This window comes from Miscanthus floridulus, chromosome 5 (genome assembly GCF_019320115.1).
Source record: "Miscanthus floridulus cultivar M001 chromosome 5, ASM1932011v1, whole genome shotgun sequence".
NCBI lineage: Eukaryota > Viridiplantae > Streptophyta > Magnoliopsida > Poales > Poaceae > Miscanthus > Miscanthus floridulus.
This window is the reverse complement of record NC_089584.1, coordinates 144,140,532-144,161,642: the sequence shown is the minus strand read 5'-3', so window position 1 is coordinate 144,161,642 and position 21,111 is coordinate 144,140,532. Positions and strand designations below refer to the sequence as shown.

The 21,111-nt window shown below is 48.2% G+C and overlaps 3 protein-coding genes and 1 long non-coding RNA gene across 4 annotated transcripts; 2 read left to right on the top strand and 2 right to left on the bottom strand.

The window, feature by feature from the left end:
- LOC136451050 (probable glucuronosyltransferase Os01g0926400) lies at positions 1-4,065 on the top strand. The gene is made up of 2 exons (XM_066451787.1): positions 1-513; positions 2,766-4,065. The coding sequence occupies exons 1-2, from the start codon at positions 411-413 to the stop codon at positions 3,908-3,910; spliced, it is 1,248 nt and encodes a 415-aa protein (XP_066307884.1). The 5' UTR covers positions 1-410; the 3' UTR covers positions 3,911-4,065.
- A 5,776-nt stretch (positions 4,066-9,841) lies between these two features.
- On the top strand, positions 9,842-12,677 carry LOC136451048 (uncharacterized). Its single transcript, XM_066451785.1, has 6 exons — positions 9,842-10,087; positions 10,815-10,986; positions 11,086-11,436; positions 11,547-11,735; positions 11,827-12,009; positions 12,094-12,677. Exons 1-6 carry the CDS (start codon positions 9,939-9,941, stop codon positions 12,337-12,339), a joined length of 1,290 nt encoding a protein of 429 aa, XP_066307882.1. The 5' UTR covers positions 9,842-9,938; the 3' UTR covers positions 12,340-12,677.
- Positions 12,678-12,822: 145 nt separating this feature from the next.
- On the bottom strand, positions 12,823-14,544 carry LOC136455542 (E3 ubiquitin-protein ligase At3g02290-like). Its single transcript, XM_066455523.1, has 4 exons — positions 14,530-14,544; positions 13,466-13,898; positions 13,261-13,370; positions 12,823-13,118 (listed from the first exon to the last, which is right to left on the bottom strand). The coding sequence occupies exons 1-4, from the start codon at positions 14,542-14,544 to the stop codon at positions 13,092-13,094; spliced, it is 585 nt and encodes a 194-aa protein (XP_066311620.1). The 3' UTR covers positions 12,823-13,091.
- Positions 14,545-14,617: 73 nt separating this feature from the next.
- LOC136451049 (uncharacterized) lies at positions 14,618-15,880 on the bottom strand. Its single transcript, XR_010758514.1, has 3 exons — positions 15,646-15,880; positions 14,765-14,903; positions 14,618-14,627 (listed from the first exon to the last, which is right to left on the bottom strand). It is a non-coding gene; the product is annotated as an uncharacterized lncRNA (long non-coding RNA).
- Between the last annotated feature and the right edge of the window lie 5,231 nt (positions 15,881-21,111).

Below are 21,111 nucleotides of genomic sequence, written 5' to 3'. Positions count from 1 at the left end.
GTATAGTATAAATGTAAACTGTACAGCCAACCCCTTCCGTTCGCCCTCTCCTTCCTCCCTGCTGTCTGCCGCCAGTGCTGCGTGCGAGCGGAGCGCATCAGCGGCACCAGATTCCGCGCCCCAATTCTCCGCCATTGGCTCGCCACCGCCGCGCCCTTGACTACCTCGCCTCACCTCATCCCTAATCTCCCTCCCGGGGTCATCGGGTCCTGACTCCTGACGGCGACATCCTACCACACACGCAGCCGCAGCGGAGAAACAGGGCAGGAGGAAGAGCAGAGGAGGGCCGCTCAAGCAAGCGAGTAATCAGCAGCACGCACAGCAGCAGCTCCTCTGTCAGCAGCAAGAGGGGATCAGGGCGCTCCCCCTGTTCGGTTCGGTCGCCTTTTGCAGCAGCAGGATCAAGCCCAATGGGGCCGCGCGCCGCCGCCGTGGTCGCTATTCTGCTCGTCGCCACCTGCGTCGCGGCGGCGCCACCGTTGCAGCAGCATCACAAGCCCGGCAGGATCTCAGGTGCGTGCCCTCCTCCTGCTCTTTCATTCCGAATTCGTCCGCGGTATCGCAAAGCTCGCCGCCGGAACTCGTACCAGCCAGCCCATCTGTATCCCTGCCCCCTCCTCGAGATTCAGATTTGGCCGCGCGAGCTCCTCCCGACCGCAATGCCGGCGCGATCCGCGCCCGAATTGATCGCGCTCCCTGCCGGTGCCTTGCCTCGTGCCGCCGCCGCCCGACAGCTCATGGCCCCGCCCCGGGTCTCCCGCTCGCTGCCGTTCCGCCTGGTCTGCACGCAGCTCGGGAATTGGAATCGGCAGCCTCTCCTTCTGGGATCGGGCAGCCGTGGTTGCTGTGGCTGTCTCTAACGGTAGCCGCGTGTGCCCTGTGACCCACCGTGTGGCCGCTCTGCCTGGCACCAGCTGTACGCCTGTACCTGCAAATCGTATAGCGAGTACTACAGTAGCCGCTGTACGTACTCAGCAGGAGTAAATGCTTCCGTCTCCGACTGCATCAAGCAATGCAGCATGCTCGGCCCGTTCGCCGCTCAAACTGACCGAAAAATACTGTTTCGGTTGAAGAGATCGGTTGGTTGTTAGGTGAAGCTAAGTTTTGCAGAAGAGATCGATCGGTTGTTAGGTGAAGCCAAGTTGTACACTAGCAGGAACAGCAGCTCTCCTTCATCCTACATTGCGTTGCATCATGCTTGCTCATTAAAAGTACGTAGTTGCTTGTAGTACGAGCAGCATGTAGTATTCCCCGATTATCAGTGTGCATCAAGGTTCAGATCTGTAGCACTGTACCATCTTCTTCCCAACCACGCATCCACTGCACTGCTAAGCTAGGATCAAGCAGCACCTTCCAGAATTCGTTTTCCGAACGAGCAACAGCTTCCAGAATTGGCAACTCCTGTGGGGACAACTGCTGTAGTGTGGCGCCTAACTTGTGATAAGATTTGCATTCCAATGCCTGGATTGCAAGAGCTTTTGTTCCTTTTTTATATATATTTGAGGGCATTGCAATGCAAGAACTGGAACTGTTGTGATACAGCCATAAACAAAGGATAAGTGGCAGCTAGATTGAGCGGTGGCCGTCCACTCGCTCAACTGAACTGACCACTAGCGCCTTCAAGCGGTTTTCTCTTCTTCTTCTTTTTTCCCTTGAAAACCGGACATGCTAACAACCAGATTTGTGTGTGCCGATAAGGAAAGGAGGGGATGAGAATAGCGTATATCATTAAAGTAGACACCACTTGAAAGGGATCGGTATTTTATTGATTAAAGTTCAAATTTTTTGTGGTTGGTGGACTGCCGAAAGCAACAACTCCACCAAGATTTGTTGTACTCAGCGGTACTCATGTCTTTTTATGCCCTAGTACTGGAGTGGTTACTAGTATAATCATATTCCACCTTTTATATATCCATTTTGAATCACTGCAGAGATCCCATCATTCTGCACATTTTAGGCGCATTGCATCGATGATAACAGCTATATGAATTCATTTATTTACTGTAGTGCCCTTTGATCCGAAGAAGAATTCAATTCTAACGTAGAGCCAAGACAGACCATTTTGGTTTTGATCATTTTAAAAAAAAATATGATAGTTTATATATCAAATAAATATCATTAGGTCCATCATAAGATATATTTTCATAGTATACTTATTTTATCTCGGTTTTATGTAGTCTGTCTACCGAGTGCTCGAGTGTTGGAGCACTCAAATTTTTGTTTCACTGTTCTTCCACCTCTTGACGCACTATCGCCACCCACCGCCCCGCCGCGGCATGGTAGGGTCTCGCCGTAGCTCCGCGGCCGTGGACCTCCGACAAGACCCTACTACGCCTGCAGCAGTCTCCTCCTTCCCCTCCCGCTGCCGCTATGGCCATGGGTGCCCCCGCCTTGACCTCATCCGGCCGCCGGAACCCTAACGCCGCCCTCTCGCTATCCCCACCGCCTGGCCGGCCTGTCTCTCTCGAGCCCCTTCTAAGCCCGCCGGACTTGGAGAATAAGAGGGGGAGAGGCCAGATTTGAAGAAGAGATCGAATCGAGTGTTGAGAGCTCGAGAAACACTTGAGTGCTGTAGAGCTTTCCTGTTTCTATAAGCTTGATCAGACTTTACAGAAATTTTGATGACAAGGAATAAATGTAGAATTGCATCCTTTTTTTTCCTTGTGTGTGTGAGAGAAGAACAAACATGCCCAAATTGATTTGCTTTCTCCTAATGTGAATGAATGAACAAACACAAACAAACCAACGATGCTTTGCCATGCCAGGGAACGCGGTGGGCGTGTTGGACGACGATCCCGTGGGGAAGCTGAAGGTGTTCGTGTACGAGATGCCGCGCAAGTACAACAAGATGCTGCTGGACAAGGACAGCCGGTGCCTGCACCACATGTTCGCGGCGGAGATCTTCATGCACCAGTTCCTGCTGTCGAGCGCGGTGCGGACGCTGGACCCTGAGGAGGCCGACTGGTTCTACACGCCCGTGTACACGACCTGCGACCTGACGCCGCAGGGTTTCCCGCTGCCGTTCCGTGCGCCGCGGATCATGCGGAGCGCGATCCGGTACGTGGCGACGACGTGGCCGTTCTGGAACCGGACGGACGGCGCCGACCACTTCTTCCTGACCCCGCACGACTTCGGCGCGTGCTTCCACTACCAGGAGGAGCGCGCCATGGAGCGTGGCATCCTGCCGCTGCTCCGTCGCGCGACGCTGGTGCAGACGTTCGGGCAGCGGAACCACGTGTGCCTGCAGGACGGGTCCATCACCGTGCCACCCTACGCCGACCCGCACAAGATGCAGGCGCACCTCATCAACCCGGGCACGCCGCGCTCCATCTTCGTCTACTTCCGTGGCCTCTTCTACGACATGGGCAACGACCCCGAGGGAGGGTACTACGCCAGGGGCGCGCGCGCGTCGGTGTGGGAGAACTTCAAGGACAACCCGCTGTTCGACATCTCAACGGAGCACCCGTCCACGTACTACGAGGACATGCAGCGCGCCATCTTCTGCCTGTGCCCGCTGGGGTGGGCGCCGTGGAGCCCCCGGCTGGTGGAGGCGGTGGTGTTCGGGTGCATCCCCGTCATCATCGCCGACGACATCGTGCTGCCCTTCGCGGACGCCATCCCATGGGAGGACATCAGCGTGTTCGTGGCGGAGCGCGACGTGCCGCGGCTCGACTCCATCCTCACCTCCATCCCGCTCGCTGACATACTCCGGAGGCAGCGCCTGCTGGCGCGGGACTCGGTGAAGCAGGCGCTGCTGTTCCACCAGCCCGCCAGGCACGGGGACGCCTTCCACCAGGTGCTCAACGGGCTGGCGCGCAAGCTGCCGCACGGCGAGGGCGTGTTCCTCCAGCCCGGGGAGAAGGCGCTCGACTGGGATGCCGGACTCGAGAGCGACCTCAAACCGTGGTAGTGTGGACTTGTGCAATCTGTTCATGTTCGTTGTTTCTTTTGTTCTATTTGATTTGACATCGATGGATGGATGGGTGTATCACGCATTAGTTTTTGTACCACGGACCGTTTCATGCAGCAGCAATATATAATATATAGAGGGTATATTCGTCGGGAGATGTGAGAAGCAGCAGCCCAGTGTTGTTCAGATTAAGGGCTTTTATTTTCGCCTCCTAAAGTTTAGGCACCTCAGTCACCTCCTAAACTTTAATCACCTTTTGTTTGGTTTGATGAATTAAAAGCCGTTTTAGTCAGGGTGTTTGGCTCCTAAGTGGGTAAAAGGTAAGGCAACCTGATTAAAAGGTAGGGTTTAGCCCTATTTAGTACATTTAAATGACTAGCTGGCTAAAGTCCATTTAGTCCTATTTAGTCAAAGTGTTTAGGTAAAGAGTGATTAAATAATACTAAATGTGACTGGATTTAGGAGGTGAGGAGTGAATAAAACACCCGATCGCTGCAATACATGCCTAAAGTACATCGATGGTTCAAATCTGATGTGATTTTGTGTTTGCAATCGAGCTGTGTTTGTGATTTTTTTTGTTTGATCTGGCTGTACTGCACTGTACAGTACATCCGTCAAAGCTGTTCGAAGGGAAGGCAATCGGAAGGTCAGCTCTGCAACTGACAGAAGATGTAAAAAAAGGATCTTTGCAAGCAAACCTGAACTCTGAACAGCAGAATCGCAGAAGACCCTGATCTGGATGTTCTTTCAGTTGTCAGTAGGGGCGTCGTCCACCAGTTGTTGGTATGCTCATGCTGGGCGGGTTGAGCCCAGCACGGCTGACCGGCAGACTGTCAATGCAATGCTGCAAAGGGTCAAGTACTCATGTGGCTCTTGGGATGGGTCAAGTTTCAGGCAGCGCACCGATGGAGTGGCCTTCTACGAAGCCCAAGTACAGGGGGGCATTTCTGCGTGAGCCCGTTGGATTTCGATGCAGCTTTCTTCAATTCCCCCCCTTCAGGGCCGTTTGCCGTTTGCTCCCGTTAAATTTCCACGATTCAACGGCATTGCAAGTATTGCTACGCAGTACAGTTTAAATTTAAATATAAATAATTCTAGATCTAATGATTAAACCTATGATGGATTACTCATACAAACATTAGGTGGTTTTAAAATGTATGGTCACATACTTGAGTTACTCCTATCTTCGAATGGTCGTATTTTTAGTATTTCCCACTTTCCCAGCACAAGAGAACCTAGACGTTTTTTGGCATCGCGGATGCAGCCGCCTGCTGTCATCCTGTGCGCATCTCTCGGGCTGGCTGCGAGCCTGCGACTCGTCTGTGTCGCAGCCAGGGGGCCCATCAGGGTTGTTGGACTTTTCGTTGGTCCAACGGCCGCCCCAAGTCCGCCATTTGCATTTTGCTTGCGTCACGTTTGCCTTCACGTTACGATGCCATTGACTTGAAGCATGAATACAATAAACACCACGGACCTAAATGCATACATACATCCCTTGGGCCTTGGGCACGAATTGAATTTCAAATACATACGCTAAATAAGCAAGATTGTACTGAGCTCCCTAGTGTTAAATTCTCTTTTAAATAGACACTTCCTGGTACCATGACTTTCGCTTGATTATTATTTATTATTAGTACATTGTTCACCGGTGTTTCCTAATAAATTCTTGCTTCATTGTTCGCCGGAGTATTTGTCAAACCTGATACACAATTAGTACGAAAACTGCTACTGTACTTTGTACATGTCACTTATGACATAATTTAGTGAAATATTAAAAACTACAAACATCAACAATTTTAAATTATCTAGTTTTAAGACATATAAATTATACAAATGCTTGCAAAAAAAAGTGTGAAGTATTTTGTGAATATATATTCTACATAAAATCAATTATGAAAGATATGCATGGCTGCCTTGCAAAATTAGACGTGACAAGTGTTTTTGACAGACTATACTATGCCATAAAAGAGATGGACACATAAAATGCTAATATTGTGAAATGACATTAAAACTAGAAAAAGTCCATTTTTGGCCCTCCAACTATGGCTGCAGTTTTGTTCTAACCCTCTAACTCCAAAACCAGACACGCGCAGTCCCTCAACTCTTAAAACCGTTTAAAATTGGCCCTCGCGCCCATTCGACCGTGGTTTCTGCACAGTGAACCCGCCACGACCCCGCCTGTCAGGCCTTTCCCTCTCACCGCCAGGTTGGGACCACCTGTCATCCCCCTCCCTCTCTTCACGGCAACGCTTGGCGTGTGAGAGAGCGAGAGTGGAGCGGGGAAACAGAGCAGGGGTGGGGCAGGGCAGAGTTGTTGTCCGCGTGCAGCGGCAGGGGAGAAAAGGGCAGGGCAGAGCTGGGGGAGAAAGGGAGAGCAGAGGCGCGGTGGAGTAGGGCGCGGCGACGACGGCAGAGCAGAGAGCAAAGGAGAGGAGGAGGAAGAAGAGGGAGCAGAGGCGGCGGCGAAGGCGCGGGACTCCGGCGAGCAGACGGACAACTCTCTTCACGGGCCCCACCGGTCATGCCTTTCCCCGACCTCCCATCTCACCCGTGCACCCCTCCTTCCTCGCCGACGCATCCGCTCTGCTCCTCCTCCGGTGCTCCTCGCCGACGCATCCGCTCTGCTCCTCCTCCGGTGCACCTCGGCGACGCATCTGCTCTGCTCCTCCTCACCTCCCATCTCACCTGCATCTGCTTTGCTCCTCCTCCAGCGGGGCGGCCCGCATCTCCTCCTCCAATGGTCCGCGGTGGGAGGAGCGGTGGCCTGCATCTGCTTGACCGTCGTGGCAACGGGCTCGTGTGGCGCGGCGTGGACCCCAGCAGAGCTCCTCTGTCATCCCCGCACGCCGGATGTCATGACCCTGGCCTCGTTTGGCATCTGCACCAAGCCATGCCCCTTCGACCTCGCCAGTGTGCACGGTGGATACCGAGGCGTGTGCACTTGCTGCCAGCCGCATGCTCCGCCGTCCTCGTGCGTCAAACCTCGGAGTAGAGAAGCACCGTCTTCGTAGTGGTGTCCTCGGAGCAGAGAAGCGCGATGGATTGTGCTCACCATGCTTGCCCATCTCTGTGCTCGTCGTGCTCGGAGCAGAGCAGAGCAGTCCTTCTTCACCTCCGATCGAGCTATGGTCAACAAATCTCTCTCTGCTTCACGCTAATACAAGCAGCCCCAAATATCTTTGCTTCAAGCTAATACAAGAAGCACGGCGGCGCACCACCAAATCTCTCTCTGCATCACGAAATCGCTCGCCTTTCCTCTTCTTCAAGCTGGGCAACACGGAGGGGCTAAGCACGTGATGCTAAGCGTGGGTGAGCAGGGGACCTCTGGCTATGAGCACGGTGAGCGCGGAGATGGGCGAGCACAATCTGTGAAGAACTGCTCTGCTCTGCTATGAGCGCGGAGATGGGCGAGCGTGAAGAAGGATCCATGCCGAGCGCCATTGCCGCCCAGCTCACGCGGGGGCCTGCTCCGCTGAGGCCCCAGAACCGTAGCACAGCCGAGCAGGCTGAGCAGGCTACAACGCATGCTCGGCACCCCTTCCCTCCCAGCGCGCACACATAGCAAAGCAAGCAACAGCCGCCTAGAGCTTCGTCGTGCGCTTAGTCACGGTACGGACTCCGCCGTGAGTTTTGGACACAGGCGTTGAGGCCTACGGGTCACCTGGAGCCTCAATTGAAGGAAAGGAGTGCCTATTGGCTCTGCCTAGGTGCTCGCCGTGTTGCAGCCATAGTTGCAGAGGCGACGGCCGCACGCAAAACTTGCACAACTTGGCTGTAGCGGAGGCGGCCTTGGCATCGGCGACGAGCCAGCGAACGTGAACAACGTGCGGAGACCGGACGTACAGGAAGAACGCCCGCCGACGAGTAGCGCGAAGAATAACGCCCCAAAAGCGACAACGACGGTAGCCTAAAGGTGTCCAGCGGTGGGGCTGCTACGCCTTCCATGGCGAAGCTCCAGCCCAGGACGTGGCCGCGCGAGCGAGCAACGAGCAGGGCACCGCGACAGCGCAGGTGAGTGGCGAGCGGGGTGTCGACGCCGCGCGGGCGAGCAGCGAGCAGGGCACCGCGGCGGCATAGGCGAGCGACGAGCAGGACACGGGGCCCGTGTGGGCGAGCAGCGAGCCATGGCACGAGCAGCAAGAGCAGCAGCCATGCCTAGCACTGCCTGTGCTGGCCACCGTGGTGGCAACGACGTGTGGCGGGGAGGTTGGAGAAAGGCCTGATAGGCGGGGCCCGCGAAGAGAGGGTGGGGGATGACAAGTGGTCCCAACCTGGCGGTGAGAGGGAAAGGCCTGACAGGCGGGGTCGTGGCGGGTCAAATGGGCGTGAGGGCCAATTTTAAACGGTTTTTAGAGTTAAGGGACTGCGTGTGTCTGGTTTTGGAGTTAGAGGGTTAGAACAAAACTGCAGCCATAGTTGGAGGGCCAAAAATAGACTTTTTCCTTAAAACTATGTCGAACTCTTAAACTAAGTCATGTCACAGTATATCCATCAAGGTCAAGCATGTTTGTGTGTGTGAAACGTCGAAAATATCTTGAACAACCCTACGCATCAATTACGCCACCAACCCACTCCTCTTTCCCCATTTGCAACCATTTTTATAGAAGAAAAGGATGGATGTTTCAGTTTTGCTACATACATCCTATTTCTCCAAACATTGTCAAAAACCTGGATGGTCGCTTTCAGTCTAAGGAGGAGGAAGAAGATGGCTTGTGGTGTACATCAGTTGCGTTTCATGGAACTCATCGAATCTTAATTTCTTGTGTTGTTTCACATGTGAGGAGACGTGCGAACGACTGCTTGGCAGCTAAAGGTAATTGTTAGTCGAACCTAAAACTTAGACCAGACATATTTAGATATCGAGTAATAGATGCATACATCTCTAGTAATAAATTATTAGCTCTTTTTAGCTAGCTATACTAGGCTAATACCTAGCCACGACTAATCTACTGTTAGCCCCTTCTGTTTATATTAGATGCACTTGAGCTAAACTTTGTAAAGTTAGCCTATAAAGATCTAAATAAGCGCTGACTATGCCAGATAGTGGAGGAGGAAGCAATGGGAAGACCAAAGAGGTGAACACAGCGTAATCTAGATGGTTAGTTTTCTTTTGGTGGAATCTACCCATTCGATTCTAAGTAGTCGACTTGGAACGGTTGTTCGTTTTTTTTTGGATTTTTTTCATGATCTACCAGTGTTTTTTTTCTTTGGGAGACGTGTGTGTTCATAAGGAGTAAATATAAGTACGTGTTTCTGAGTGTTACTATGCAATTTAGAAGAGAACTTCGTTAATCAATGCTAGCTCAGTCTTTCGAAGATACTTGTTAGAGTTTGTATGCAGGGGCAGATCTACGTTCATTGTGTTGGGTGCAGCCACACCCATAGGAAAATTAAAAAACAGTGATAAGAGCTAAATTTTCACCGTATATTGCATCTTCATGTCAAAAGACCTTACACTCATGCAAGCACACCTTCTCAAATTTGCTCTAGCTCCGCCCCCGTTTGTACGTGCGTGTATCTATGGCTGTGTTTAGTTCGTGATTTTTGGAAATTTGGCTACTGTAGCACTTTCGTTTTTATTTGGCAATTATTGTTCAATCATAGACTAATTAGGCTCAAAACGTTCGTCTCGTAATTTCCCACCAAACTGTGTAATTAGTTTTTTTTCGTCTACATTTAATGTTCCATGCACGTATCGCAAAATTCGATGTGATGGCTACTGTAGCATTTTTTGAGAAAGTTTTTGGGAACTAAACCAGCACTATGTTTATATAGAGAGTAAATATACATGAGCGTGTAATTCGCGAGAGAGAATAGAAGTCAGCTGCGTCTTTGTGTTTGGACGAAAATAAACATCGAGCAGGGTTGTCCGTGTAAAAGCGGCGGGCGGAAACACACGGAGGCGTCTGCTACTTATGGATGCTGACGAGCAGCAAAACCTCGCAACGACCCCCCTGAGCGACCGGCCAACCAACCCATCCCATCTGCTCTTCCTCGCACTTCCCACCAACAACCCCGACGAGCGGCGATGACCGGCACGGTGTCCAAGCTAGCCGCACCCCGGCCGGCGGCGGCGCCGCTCCGGCCGGCGTCCCTCCGCACCGCCGCCCTCGCCTTCGCCCCCTCCCCGCGCCGGGTCAGCGTCTCCGTCGCCGGGCGAGCCAGGAGCCCCATCATGTGCGTGACTCTGACTCCACCCTCCCCCACTTCCTTCCCCCTCTCCTCTTCCGCGCCTGCGCGCTCTATCTAATCTGTGGAATTGGATTCGATCTGGTTGGCTAGACTGGCCTTCGCATCCGTGCCCATGCTTGAGTCAGTGGGTGGTTAATTCTCGCGAGGTTTGATAAATTTGATTCGAGCTGTCCGTTCCTTGCGTGCTTTCGATTCTTCGGGTAGGAGATCGATGGCATCTTAGGCTAGAATCGCGGGCTGGTGTTCTGCCGCGTCGATTTGGAGCGTAGCCCACCACGCCGCCTGGCCTGACGTGGCTAGGGGCGGACCCCGCGATCTGGTCCTGAATGGAGCCTCCTCCTGTACGTTTCTGCGGCCGTTCGATTGGGAAATGGACGGGTTGGAGCCTTCTGGCATACCAGCATCTCCACTCGGACCACTCGCCGTGCGGGTGCGAGATCCGTGTGGAGGTGGGGGTTGCCGTGACTGCCGTGCCCGGAGCTTCCTCCTCCCGTGTCGCTGACTCGCTCCTGCTGTAGTAGACCTCTTGATAGCAGCAGCAGCACACACGCTGCCAAAAGCACCGACGGTTTCCATTATGGTCGAAAGAATTCTAGCTGCATACACCACCCTTGTTTCAAGAGGGATAATATGAATGCCTTTGTGCACACCACTCTTTTGCAGTCCAACTAACCTGTGGACATGACCTTACTCGTTGAATTGCAATTTCCAGGGCGATGGCTTCTGCCAAGGAAGGAAATGGTGCTCCGACCAAGAAGACCGCGCTTCATGATCTCTACGAGCTCCAGGGCCTGTCCCCGTGGTACGACAACCTCTGCCGCCCTGTCACCGACTTGCTCCCCCTTATTGCCAGCGGTGTTCGTGGAGTCACCAGCAACCCTACGGTAATCCTCCATTTCCAGCTTTTGCTTTGCATTGTATGGTCGATTGATCGCTTGCATAGTTGTGCATTCACTCCTGACCATGTTCTCAACACGATGCAGATTTTCCAAAAGGCTATTTCATCGTCCAGCGCATATGATGATCAGTTCAAGCAGCTCATTTCGGGTGGAAAGGACGCGGAGAGCGCTTACTGGGAACTCGTTATAAAGGATATTCAAGACGCGTGCAAACTTTTTGAGCCTATCTACAACGAGACCAATGGGGCTGATGGGTATGTCTCCGTGGAGGTGTCTCCTAGGTTGGCAAATGACACCCAAGGAACTGTTGAAGCAGCAAAGTGGTTGCACAAAGTGGTCAACCGCCCCAATGTCTACATAAAGATCCCTGCTACTGCGGAATGTGTTCCTTCCATCCAGGAAGTTATCGCTAATGGCATTAGCGTCAACGTCACGGTAATTGCTGAGCACTGCCTTGCCCCTGCTTTCATATGGTTGTGGTAAAAATCTATAGTGTAATTGCTGTGATAAGCTTATTGATCACAAATTCGTTTCTGTCACTGCAGCTTATTTTCTCTATTGCGAGATATGAGGCTGTGATTGATGCTTACCTTGATGGGCTAGAGGCTTCTGGTTTGAGTGACTTATCCCGAGTTACCAGTGTTGCATCCTTCTTTGTCAGCCGAGTCGACACCCTTATTGACAAAATGCTCGAGAAGATTGGAACACCTGAGGCACTTGCCTTGAGAGGAAAGGTAAATAAAACTATAATTAACTGCCTCTTAATGTTAGAACTTTTAAACTGTTAACAAAGTTATGCAATGTGACCATCCTTTATTATGACAGGCTGCCGTAGCACAGGCCAAACTAGCAAATCAGCTCTACCAGAAGAAATTCTCTGGCCCAAGGTGGGAGGCGTTGGCCAAGAAAGGTGCCAAGAAACAGAGGTTGCTGTGGGCATCCACCGGTGTCAAGAACCCAGCTTATCCTGACACTCTTTATGTGGACAGTCTCATTGGACCTGACACAGTATGTTTTCACGACGAGTTTCCCACTTGAATTGACATTGTTTCTTATCATCACAACAATAACTCTGGAGTGATTCTCTTTCAGGTCAACACGATGCCCGACCAAGCTTTGCAGGCATTCATAGACCATGGCACTGTTTCAAGGACAGTTGATGCTAATGTGTCTGAGGCGGAAGGTGTATACAGCGCCTTGGAGAAGCTTGGCATTGACTGGGAAGAGGTCGGAAAGCAGCTTGAGCTTGAAGGCGTGGACTCCTTTAAGAAGAGCTTTGACAGCCTACTTGTGAGCCTGCAAGAGAAGGGCAACAGCCTCAAGACGGCAAGTGTGTAGAACTGAAGTGGTTGGGTACCGGCGGGTGAACGATTTTACTAAATAAAATGCTAGCTTGCTGGCTCTCTTAATTTTTACGATGTTATGTACCTTTGCTCTCAATTTTCTGAATCGGCTTTGTATTTTAGGCTTGCCTGGACGTCATTGTGTAACCAATGTTCATAGCTTGTAACTGCTATGCGGGTATCTGATAAATAATTTTGAGCAAGTTATTTTAGTCTGTATGCGTCCTCTTTGTTTTATGGAATGTTCATCTGGGAAATGTAAATTCTATTTTACCCAAAACATTATATGTGGCTGGTGAATCTTTGATGAGGCCTGATGGTTCATAGTTGCCACTTTGAACTGAACTTAAGCTCATGGTTTGCTATTGCATTTATATGCACTATGCGATAATCTGTTCTTGATGGCTTGCAACAGGATGCTCATAGCACTTCTACGCGCTTTGGTAAAAGATTCATCATGAGATCGGCTACAACAACCAACAAACAATCACTATGATCAGGTTATATCTGTGCTTCAATCCATGAGCATCCATTTGCAAATATAACAAAGAATGGGCAAGCAAATTCTAGCATGAATTTTAAGACAGATAATCATTTCAGTACATGTAAGAAACTGATCTCGAGAAAGAGATCTATTTGGACATCTCATAAGGAATAACTATTATTTACAATTCTCCAGCATCCCATACTGTAGTCTGTAGACCCTTTCCCTTGCTCCGATGTGAGATCATGTAAATCAAAAGGCTATCACGGGCTCTCGCAAAACTCCATTTCCTGCAGTGTAATCAGGTTGGAGGAGAAATTGTCAGCTCAACAAATAAAATTACACCTTAAGAACTGATGATATGTGATTAGTGATTATGATCTCTGCCTGAGATGTGAAAACTAGAAGAGTGCAGAACCATCAGTATCATACCTTTCCACAAATTGGGCATGTATCACTTCTCTCCATCCATTCATAAATACAACCAAGATGAAAATTGTGACAGCACTTGGTTATAATTTTTGGATTGTCTGGCGTGTATTCTACACAGTGAATTAATAATAATGAATTGTTGAAAAAATATTGAGACACCAAGATAAACTGCTATTTGCTTAGGTAAATCTATTTGAACACAAACCTTCCAGACAAGTAGGGCAGATATCCTCATCTTCTGAAGCGACAACTGCATAGCTGCTACTATAAGCTTTCGCAGACAAACTCTTAGTTGATTCAGAACGATGGACCTTATATTCACCCTCATTTTCAGTGCTGCTGCGTTTCTTCTGAGCAGCTAAATGCTCAATACCAGAGCTGCTGCCATTTCGTCTAAGGGCTAGTGACTCTTCTTGTGCAAGATTTATGGATTTCTCACGCCTGGAGACTAATCCCTCTCTTTGAACACGGGCATATCTAGGATCAGTATCATATGGAAGTGGTCTAGAAACAAGGTGATAAGTTTCAGAGAGTGAATTGTCATTTATGTTGACACTTGGATTAGTGGATCCCAGTGGAGCAACCCCTTGGGCTGGGTTGTTTGGCCTAGACTCAAGCCTTTGGAATGTTGCAGTATACTACATAGAAGGAAATACTGTAGTTAGAAGAAACCTTACATATGAAAATGGACATAGAAAATACTACCTTACATAAGAAAATGGACATAGAAAATACTATGGAAGTGCCATTAAGATGCACAACATAATTTCTCTACAATAGAACTTGTAAAAGAACACCAGCAGGTCAACCTAGCCATGTCAAATGTGCCTACCCTTGCTCATCCATGTTTACATTGTCTCAACAAGCTTTGCTGTTTTGGGTTTCATAGTACTACAGAATGTTCACTATGACTCCGTTTCCTTTTAGCGCTGTATCTAATACTCTAAAAGAGGAATAAAGTACTCTTCAGTTTGTAACATCATGCGGTCAAAAAGGATATTTCTTGACAGAAAACAGAAAAATGTACCATTTTGAAAAAAAGAAAAGAAAAAGAAAACTAGCGGTGAGTATCTAAATCCCCACCAGTTAGAACTAAATCACATGAACATGCTACTGGCAGCAGTTGCATGGAGTCAGAAGTATCAAAATCCACATATCAATCAATGTAACATGTGACATTTTGGATCAGTTGGTTAGATCCTAGAGTATACTTGAAAATATGGATAAAAGTTCATATTACCCCCGCCAAAAATGTTGTGGAAAATTTGCCTCAAGGATATGCATTGCCTATAGATAGGGTTGTTTGGATAGACATATTCCTCAAAATCTTCAGTACTGAGGCAGCAGCAGAACCCACCCATAATTCACTGGAAAAGGTACAAATGCAAAGTATCAGAATACAACTAAACAAACACATAGAACAAGTTCTGTAGCTTCCACATCTAAGATGTGATCATAATGGCGACTATCCAAATGACAATGAAATAAGGTTTTCAGGAAATACCTTCGGAATAGGTGCTGTTGTCCCTCTGTACAAGAAATTGGTTGACACAAAAGATGGAACTGAAACAAGTTCACGTTTCCAGGCAGTAGATGGAAACTCTGAGTTTACCATGAACAATACAGGTAAAACATTCCCTAAGCTGCAGTCAACGAACACAAAGGAATCACCTTTTGATTACTGCGTTGAGAAGGGGACAAAAAACTTACCTACAAAACCAATCAGGAGACAAAATTACCATACAGACTTCTTTTATTCAGTTTCCTAGTTACAGGGACAATACCATGGGTCTGTAAGTTGTAATCGTGCAGAGCTCATAACTGCATTACGGATTTCGTGCTATGCGCCCAAAATTCAACTACTGCATCAATTCATGAGTGCATTCTACTACCCGTGGCAGGTTGGTGCATGAATACTAACTGAAAGAAAGATAGAGAGACTAGGAGACACAGCTGTAACCCAAAATGCCACACTTAATTTTTGTATAGAGTACACATTCTCTTTCTTTTGGGCGAGCCAGGAATGAAGCCACTGGACCGGAAATACATGTGCTCAAGATGAGGCCGCTAGATCCTTACAGCTTCTCAAGGGAACTAAAAGGTGCTAGCCTGCTATGAGTGGCGCGAAGCACTTGCTGAGAGCACTGGCATCTGCGAGCACAGCTGCATCTTGCGCTGATAAGCGCCGAGAATTGTCCCACACTCCCACTCTCACCGCGAGGCAATCGCGACGGTACGCGGTCCTAGAAGCGCGCTGGGAGGGGACTACGGGAGCGAGGGCAAAGGGAAGGCGAGCAGCGCCGACAGACTGCGGCTGGTCGAGGAACTGGGCACCGACTGACAGAGACAGGGACTAGAGAGAGGGGGCGCGTGGGAGGAGCTCACCTGTCGTGCAGCCCGCCGCCTGCGACGCGAGGACGTCCACGGGATCGGGAGGGGCCGCGGCGCGGGCGGGCGGGCGCGGCGCCCGGGCGGAGGGGAAAGCGGCGAGACGCGGAGGAGACTGGAGCGCGGTGGAGTTGGGGAGTGGGGGAACTGGGAAGCGGAGCGGAAGGGGAGGGGATCGGACTTCGGGCATGGGAGGAGGTTTGGTGCGCGTGCGGACTCCCCGTGCGTTGGCGTGTCGCTGTGTGCTCACGCCCCAGATGCTAAATTTTGGCAGTACAAAATGTGGACATGTTTTGAAAAAAGGTTACTACGGTGGAACGAAAAATGAAACTTTTATACCATATTGATATGGAGTTTCACACAAGAAATCACTAGTACATGTACTTGGTTCTCCTCTCAATTTCTCCACTAACCACATAATTTAAGTTTTAAACCATGCATTTGCTCCATTCTAAATTATAAAAGCTTTTTAGTACATAGTTTTTTTTTTCTATATACTTAGATACACATCATTCCTAAGACACATAACAAAAACTGAATATCTAAAAGGTCAAAACAACTTATAATTTAAAACAGGTAGAATAAAAAACTTGCATAGAGATAATGCATCAAGGGATAGTGAGCCACCTATACCACAACGGAAAAAGGGAACGCGGTTTGAATTCCATTTTTTCGCCACCATATTTTCTCAATTGTAAACTGTAATACACTTTATAATCCTATTTTTTCACCATATTCCCTCCATTCTAAATTTAGGAAAATTTAGCTTTGTAATAAACAAAAATGATCTAATTTTGATAAATTTTATAAAACGATCCGTCAACATCTAAAGCATCAAATGAATGTATTAAATTATCATTGAAACATATCTTGATATTGCATTAATTTTCAACTTTTAAAGTTTAGCTTAGACTGTTTCCAACAAGAGACTCATATGAACAACAAAATCTAAAATGGGTAATAGAGACCTAAAATTAGCCTCCAACAGACTACCTATACGGAGGAACTATTTTGAGTTGCCCGATAGACACAACCTAAATATGAGCATACTCTCTCCTGGAAACCCATTTGCAGAAAGGTTTCTTTCTTGGTTTTGCTGTTGGAGAAGATAGGTATTGAACCATTTGACTGTAGCACTACCCAAAGGCTAAATGGGTCTTGTATTTTAGGTGTTGTTGTTGGAGATAGTCTTAACACAAATAAAGTGAACATAGTATTTTTTTTCATATTTTGTTGCGCCAAAATGAGCATACAAACAAAGGCACCTAACGTGACTACAGCGACAAGCCAGTTACTCATGGTCAATGGCACGTCGCTGCGTGGCCTAAACAATGTAACTAGCTAATATCCCGCGCGTTGCCACAGGTCAAGCAAAGGTAGTGATTGGCACAATACATTATTTGTTTTATCTACAGCATGTTCGTTTCGTCGTAAACGATTGTGGATTATTTACTGCTAGCTGATTTGGTGTGAGAGAAAAATATTGTTCCAACTTATAAAGTTATAATCCACGATCGTATACAAGTAAGCGAACAGGCTAAAAGTTAGGTTAACTAGTTGCTTTTTGCGGTGTATTATAAAAACATTTATGAAGTTAGGTTAACTACGTACAATAAGTAGGTAAAGAAGAAAGGGTATACCTCAAATAGGTTCTAAAAAGAACTGATGGCAGTATGACAATATTGTAATTTTAGAGGAAGGCTGAAAGTATCAAGTGGCAACTTTGTACAATTGTAGGTACATAAATGTGCAGCCGCATATATCAGGAAGCTGGAATGCAGTCATTGTTTCTGAATTTGTAACTTACAAAAAAAAAATGGTATCACAGAACATAGTGAAAACTGAAAAGGCATGGTAAGAAACATGTATCAGCAGTGAGGCCACAGCAAAATCATGAGCCACCAAGTACGGTATCATCTAAGGCAACCTCATTGTGGATTGGTGTCATGCTTAATTCGGTAGGACCTACAGTTTTAGGTAATTGTAAAAGTTATCATCATAGATAGATACAGCAAGCACGAAGGACCTGGTGCTAGTGCTACATAACAGAGGTCTTTGGGTCTCTGCAAGGCCCACGACATAACAACGTGAGTTTCGATGGTCTGTGAGGTCGCCGAACACCTGCATGAAGAACAGACTGTAGCAAGAAAGAGAACAAATGATGGAATAGATGTTCTTGAGGAATAGGAGGAAGCAGGAGAACAAATAAAACAACAGCAGAAACAAATCCGTAGGTGAGGTAAGCTGATTTGGGATCGAGAAGTGGAGGTCATTTGTTTGGAGTGTGGTTTTGAAGAGGTAGCTATATAAATGGCATGTTTGCTTCTCTTATAATCCGTACTTTTCAGCTTCTTTTTTTAGCCGGAACAGTGTTTTTCTCTCACAACAAATTAGTCGGAACAGTGTTTTTTCTTGTTTTTTCAGCGAAGTGAACGGGGCTAATATGGTCCCGTTCGGCTTGCTGAATCTTGACTGAAACTGGCTGAAAAACATTGTTCTGGCTGAATTGTTGAGAGAGAAAAACACTGTTCCGGCTGAAAAAACAAGCCGAACAAATCGAATATGGGGTAAGCCGAACGGGGCCATATGTGCTAACCTAAATATCATAAGAAATGAAATTATTGTGTTGTGTACCGAAAAAAATAGACCTGAGGGTTTCAAGGTTGAACCTTACTGGAACCTGGGCAAAACCATTTTGGTAGTAGACCTAATCTCTGAGTGGAGATGTGGAGGTCTTTTTTCAATTGACAGGCGGTGCTGTGTAGAATGAATATGAAAAGTAAGTATGTGAAAGACATTTTGCATAGTTGTGCAGTGCATAGTATATTTCAGCCGGTGTGACCAGTGTGTGTGGATATTCAATTAGAGCGTCTGGGTGTGTATTGTTAGTATATTGTTAGCTGTGAGTAAATATCAAGAGCATATCTCGCATGGAGGAATTTTGGAGGAATCTGAAGAAATCTGGATGAATCCGGATGAATTTGTGAGAGAAAAATACTGTTTCGGATGAAAAAAGAAGCGGATCAAATCGGGTTTAAAGGCACGCGAACAAGGTCATGACTTCAAAACTTTGAGAGTGGTGACAGGCGCAAGTACCTGTGGAATAGACATGGGTCACTAACAACTGTACAAACCAACAGCCTAGAAATAGAGGCGGAACCGAGACTTTTAATTAAGGGGGCCGTTGTGGGGGTATGGTTTCCGGTATCCACAAGACAGGACATGGGCCGCACCATCAGAGGTGGTCCAGCCCACAAGATCAAAGCGTGCACGACACTGTTTGATGTGCACCGCAAGATATTGTATAGTACCAAATATGATATTTTTCTTGTAACCCTACCTCTCCAGAGTATATAAGGAGAGGTAGGGGGTCCCCTAGTGGACATCGATCTCCATAGATCTCATATTCAATATAATACACCAAAGACACCGGATGTATGGTATTACGTCGATCAGACGGCCCAAAACTGTCTAAATCGCTGTCTCCGCACCTTGTGTCACCATCCAATTCCTGATGAAAGGTCCTTGTTTGGTTTTGGTAATTGAGTGACAACTTAGGTGGACTAATAGTGTTTATGTGAGATACATAGGTGATTAGTCCACAGGTACATGTGTGTGAGCAACATATCTTGAAGATGTTGCAAAGCTCACACATGTGATGTTGAAGGAGGTTAAATGCACATGAGACATGACATTGAGTCATGTGATCAAGGTGGAGAAGATAAAGACAAGACTTGGCTTGATGGACCGGTTGCAAGCGTGAAGGACAAGTCGAAGGCTTTGGAGTGATGGACCGCGTGGCGGTGAAGCTTGAGCAAGACTTAGCGCCGATGGACGATGGCAACGGTGAAGAGCAAGTAAAGTCAAGATCGATGAACCAATATGATCACGTGATGATATGAAGTGGATCATATCATTATTGATCGTATTGGTGCATGTGTTGCATCGACATTGGAGGAGATGGAATGGAATGCGCAAGGCAAAGGTATAACCTAGGGCATTTCATTTCACCGGTCATAGGTGTATAGAGAAGTTTATGACCGGGTTTAGGATAAATGGCCGTACTATCAAGAGGGGCAAACTTGTTTGCATATCGGTCATCTAGTGCCACTCGAGTGATCTAACTTTGCATCGTCGCTAGGATCGAGTGGTGTGGCAAGTTGAGTGGCTAACATCGCGGAATTTGACGCTTTCGGGAAAATGGAATGCCTATTTTCTATTGCGCCAGATGCAAATTCTTGTGGTTGGCTCATTGGAGCAAGGGTGAAGAAGTTAGAAATGAAAACGAGTTGATCACGAAGATGCTGGCGTCGGTCAACTGACCGGACGCTAGCAGGGTGCGTCCGGTCAGGCTAACGTACGGTGACGCAGAAGCTAGAGTGTGACCGGACGCGTCCGGTCGAAGAAATACGCCTCGGGTACCTTACTGGAAACGACCGGATGCTAGGGTCCAGCGTCCGGTCAGTTGAAGCTGCTGCGTCCGGTCAGGTCAAGTGACCATTGGAATCGGGACACGTGGCCGTCTACGGGCGACCGGACGCTGAGGTCCAGCGTCCGGTCAACACGACCGGAGCGTTCGGTCGGCTTGATTTTTGCCCAGTGAAAGGGTAACGGCTAGTTTAGCCCTTGGGGCTATAAATAAAAGTGGCCTTCAGCCATGGCTGGTGCTGAGCACCTTGGGGGACTTTGTGTCCATGCTTGAGAGTGTTTAGGAGCCCTTCATCTCACACATACTTAATAGCGATCATCCGATTATGTGAGTGAGCGATTCTAGTGCAATTGCATCGTGAGGTTGCATCGAGTGGCACTAGGTGATCGAGTTGCAAGCCAGTGGTGCTTGTTACTCTTGGAGGTTGCCACCTCCTAGATGGCTTGGTGGTGGTCTCCGTTGAAGCCTGCAAGAAGCTTGTGCGGCACTCCGGAGAAGAGTTTGTGAGGGGCATTGTGCTCGCCTCACGGGAGCCGCGAAGAGCAACTCTAGTAAAGCGTGTCATTGAGCTACCCTCACTCAAGGGGTAGGTTCTTGTGGCGTCCGACGTGTGGGCTTAGTGGATGATACTAATTAGCCGCCGAACCACCAAGTGAGCGGTCGACACAACGAGGACTAGCGTGTTGGCAAACACGTGAACCTCGGGAGAAAAATTATTGTGTCAACCTTATTCTTCTCGTTGGTTTGCATCCCCATTACACAAGCTTGCAATTACTTTTATACATATTAAGCTTGTGTAGTTGCTCTTGTAATTAGATAGCTTGTGTAGCTTGCTAATTACCTTCTTGCTTGTGTAGCATAGAAGTAGCTCCCTTGCGTGGCTAATTTGGTTTTAGTAACCTTGTTAATCACATTGCTTAGTTTGTGTAGCTAAGTTTTTGCGCTCTCTAATTAGGCATTGGTTGCCTTGTTATTGAGCATTGCTAGTGAGCTTAGTTAGCTTTGTGCTTTTGCTTACTAGCATGTGTAGGAGC

What these genes read in the sequence shown, in the direction of transcription:
- LOC136451050 (XM_066451787.1), top strand. Translation starts at nt 411, where the DNA reads ATGGGGCCGCGCGCCGCCGCCGTGGTCGCTATTCTGCTCGTCGCCACC. An exon ending in CAAGCCCGGCAGGATCTCAG is followed by an intron (nt 514 to 2,765) that starts GTGCGTGCCCTC and finishes TTGCCATGCCAG; the next exon opens with GGAACGCGGTGGGCGTGTTG.
- LOC136451048 (XM_066451785.1), top strand. Translation starts at nt 9,939, where the DNA reads ATGACCGGCACGGTGTCCAAGCTAGCCGCACCCCGGCCGGCGGCGGCG. An exon ending in GCATTAGCGTCAACGTCACG is followed by an intron (nt 11,437 to 11,546) that starts GTAATTGCTGAG and finishes CTGTCACTGCAG; the next exon opens with CTTATTTTCTCTATTGCGAG. An exon ending in CACTTGCCTTGAGAGGAAAG is followed by an intron (nt 11,736 to 11,826) that starts GTAAATAAAACT and finishes TTATTATGACAG; the next exon opens with GCTGCCGTAGCACAGGCCAA.
- LOC136455542 (XM_066455523.1), bottom strand. An exon ending in CTGCCCTACTTGTCTGGAAG is followed by an intron (nt 13,371 to 13,465) that starts GTTTGTGTTCAA and finishes TTCACTGTGTAG; the next exon opens with AATACACGCCAGACAATCCA. An exon ending in CATGCCCAATTTGTGGAAAG is followed by an intron (nt 13,119 to 13,260) that starts GTATGATACTGA and finishes ATTACACTGCAG; the next exon opens with GAAATGGAGTTTTGCGAGAG.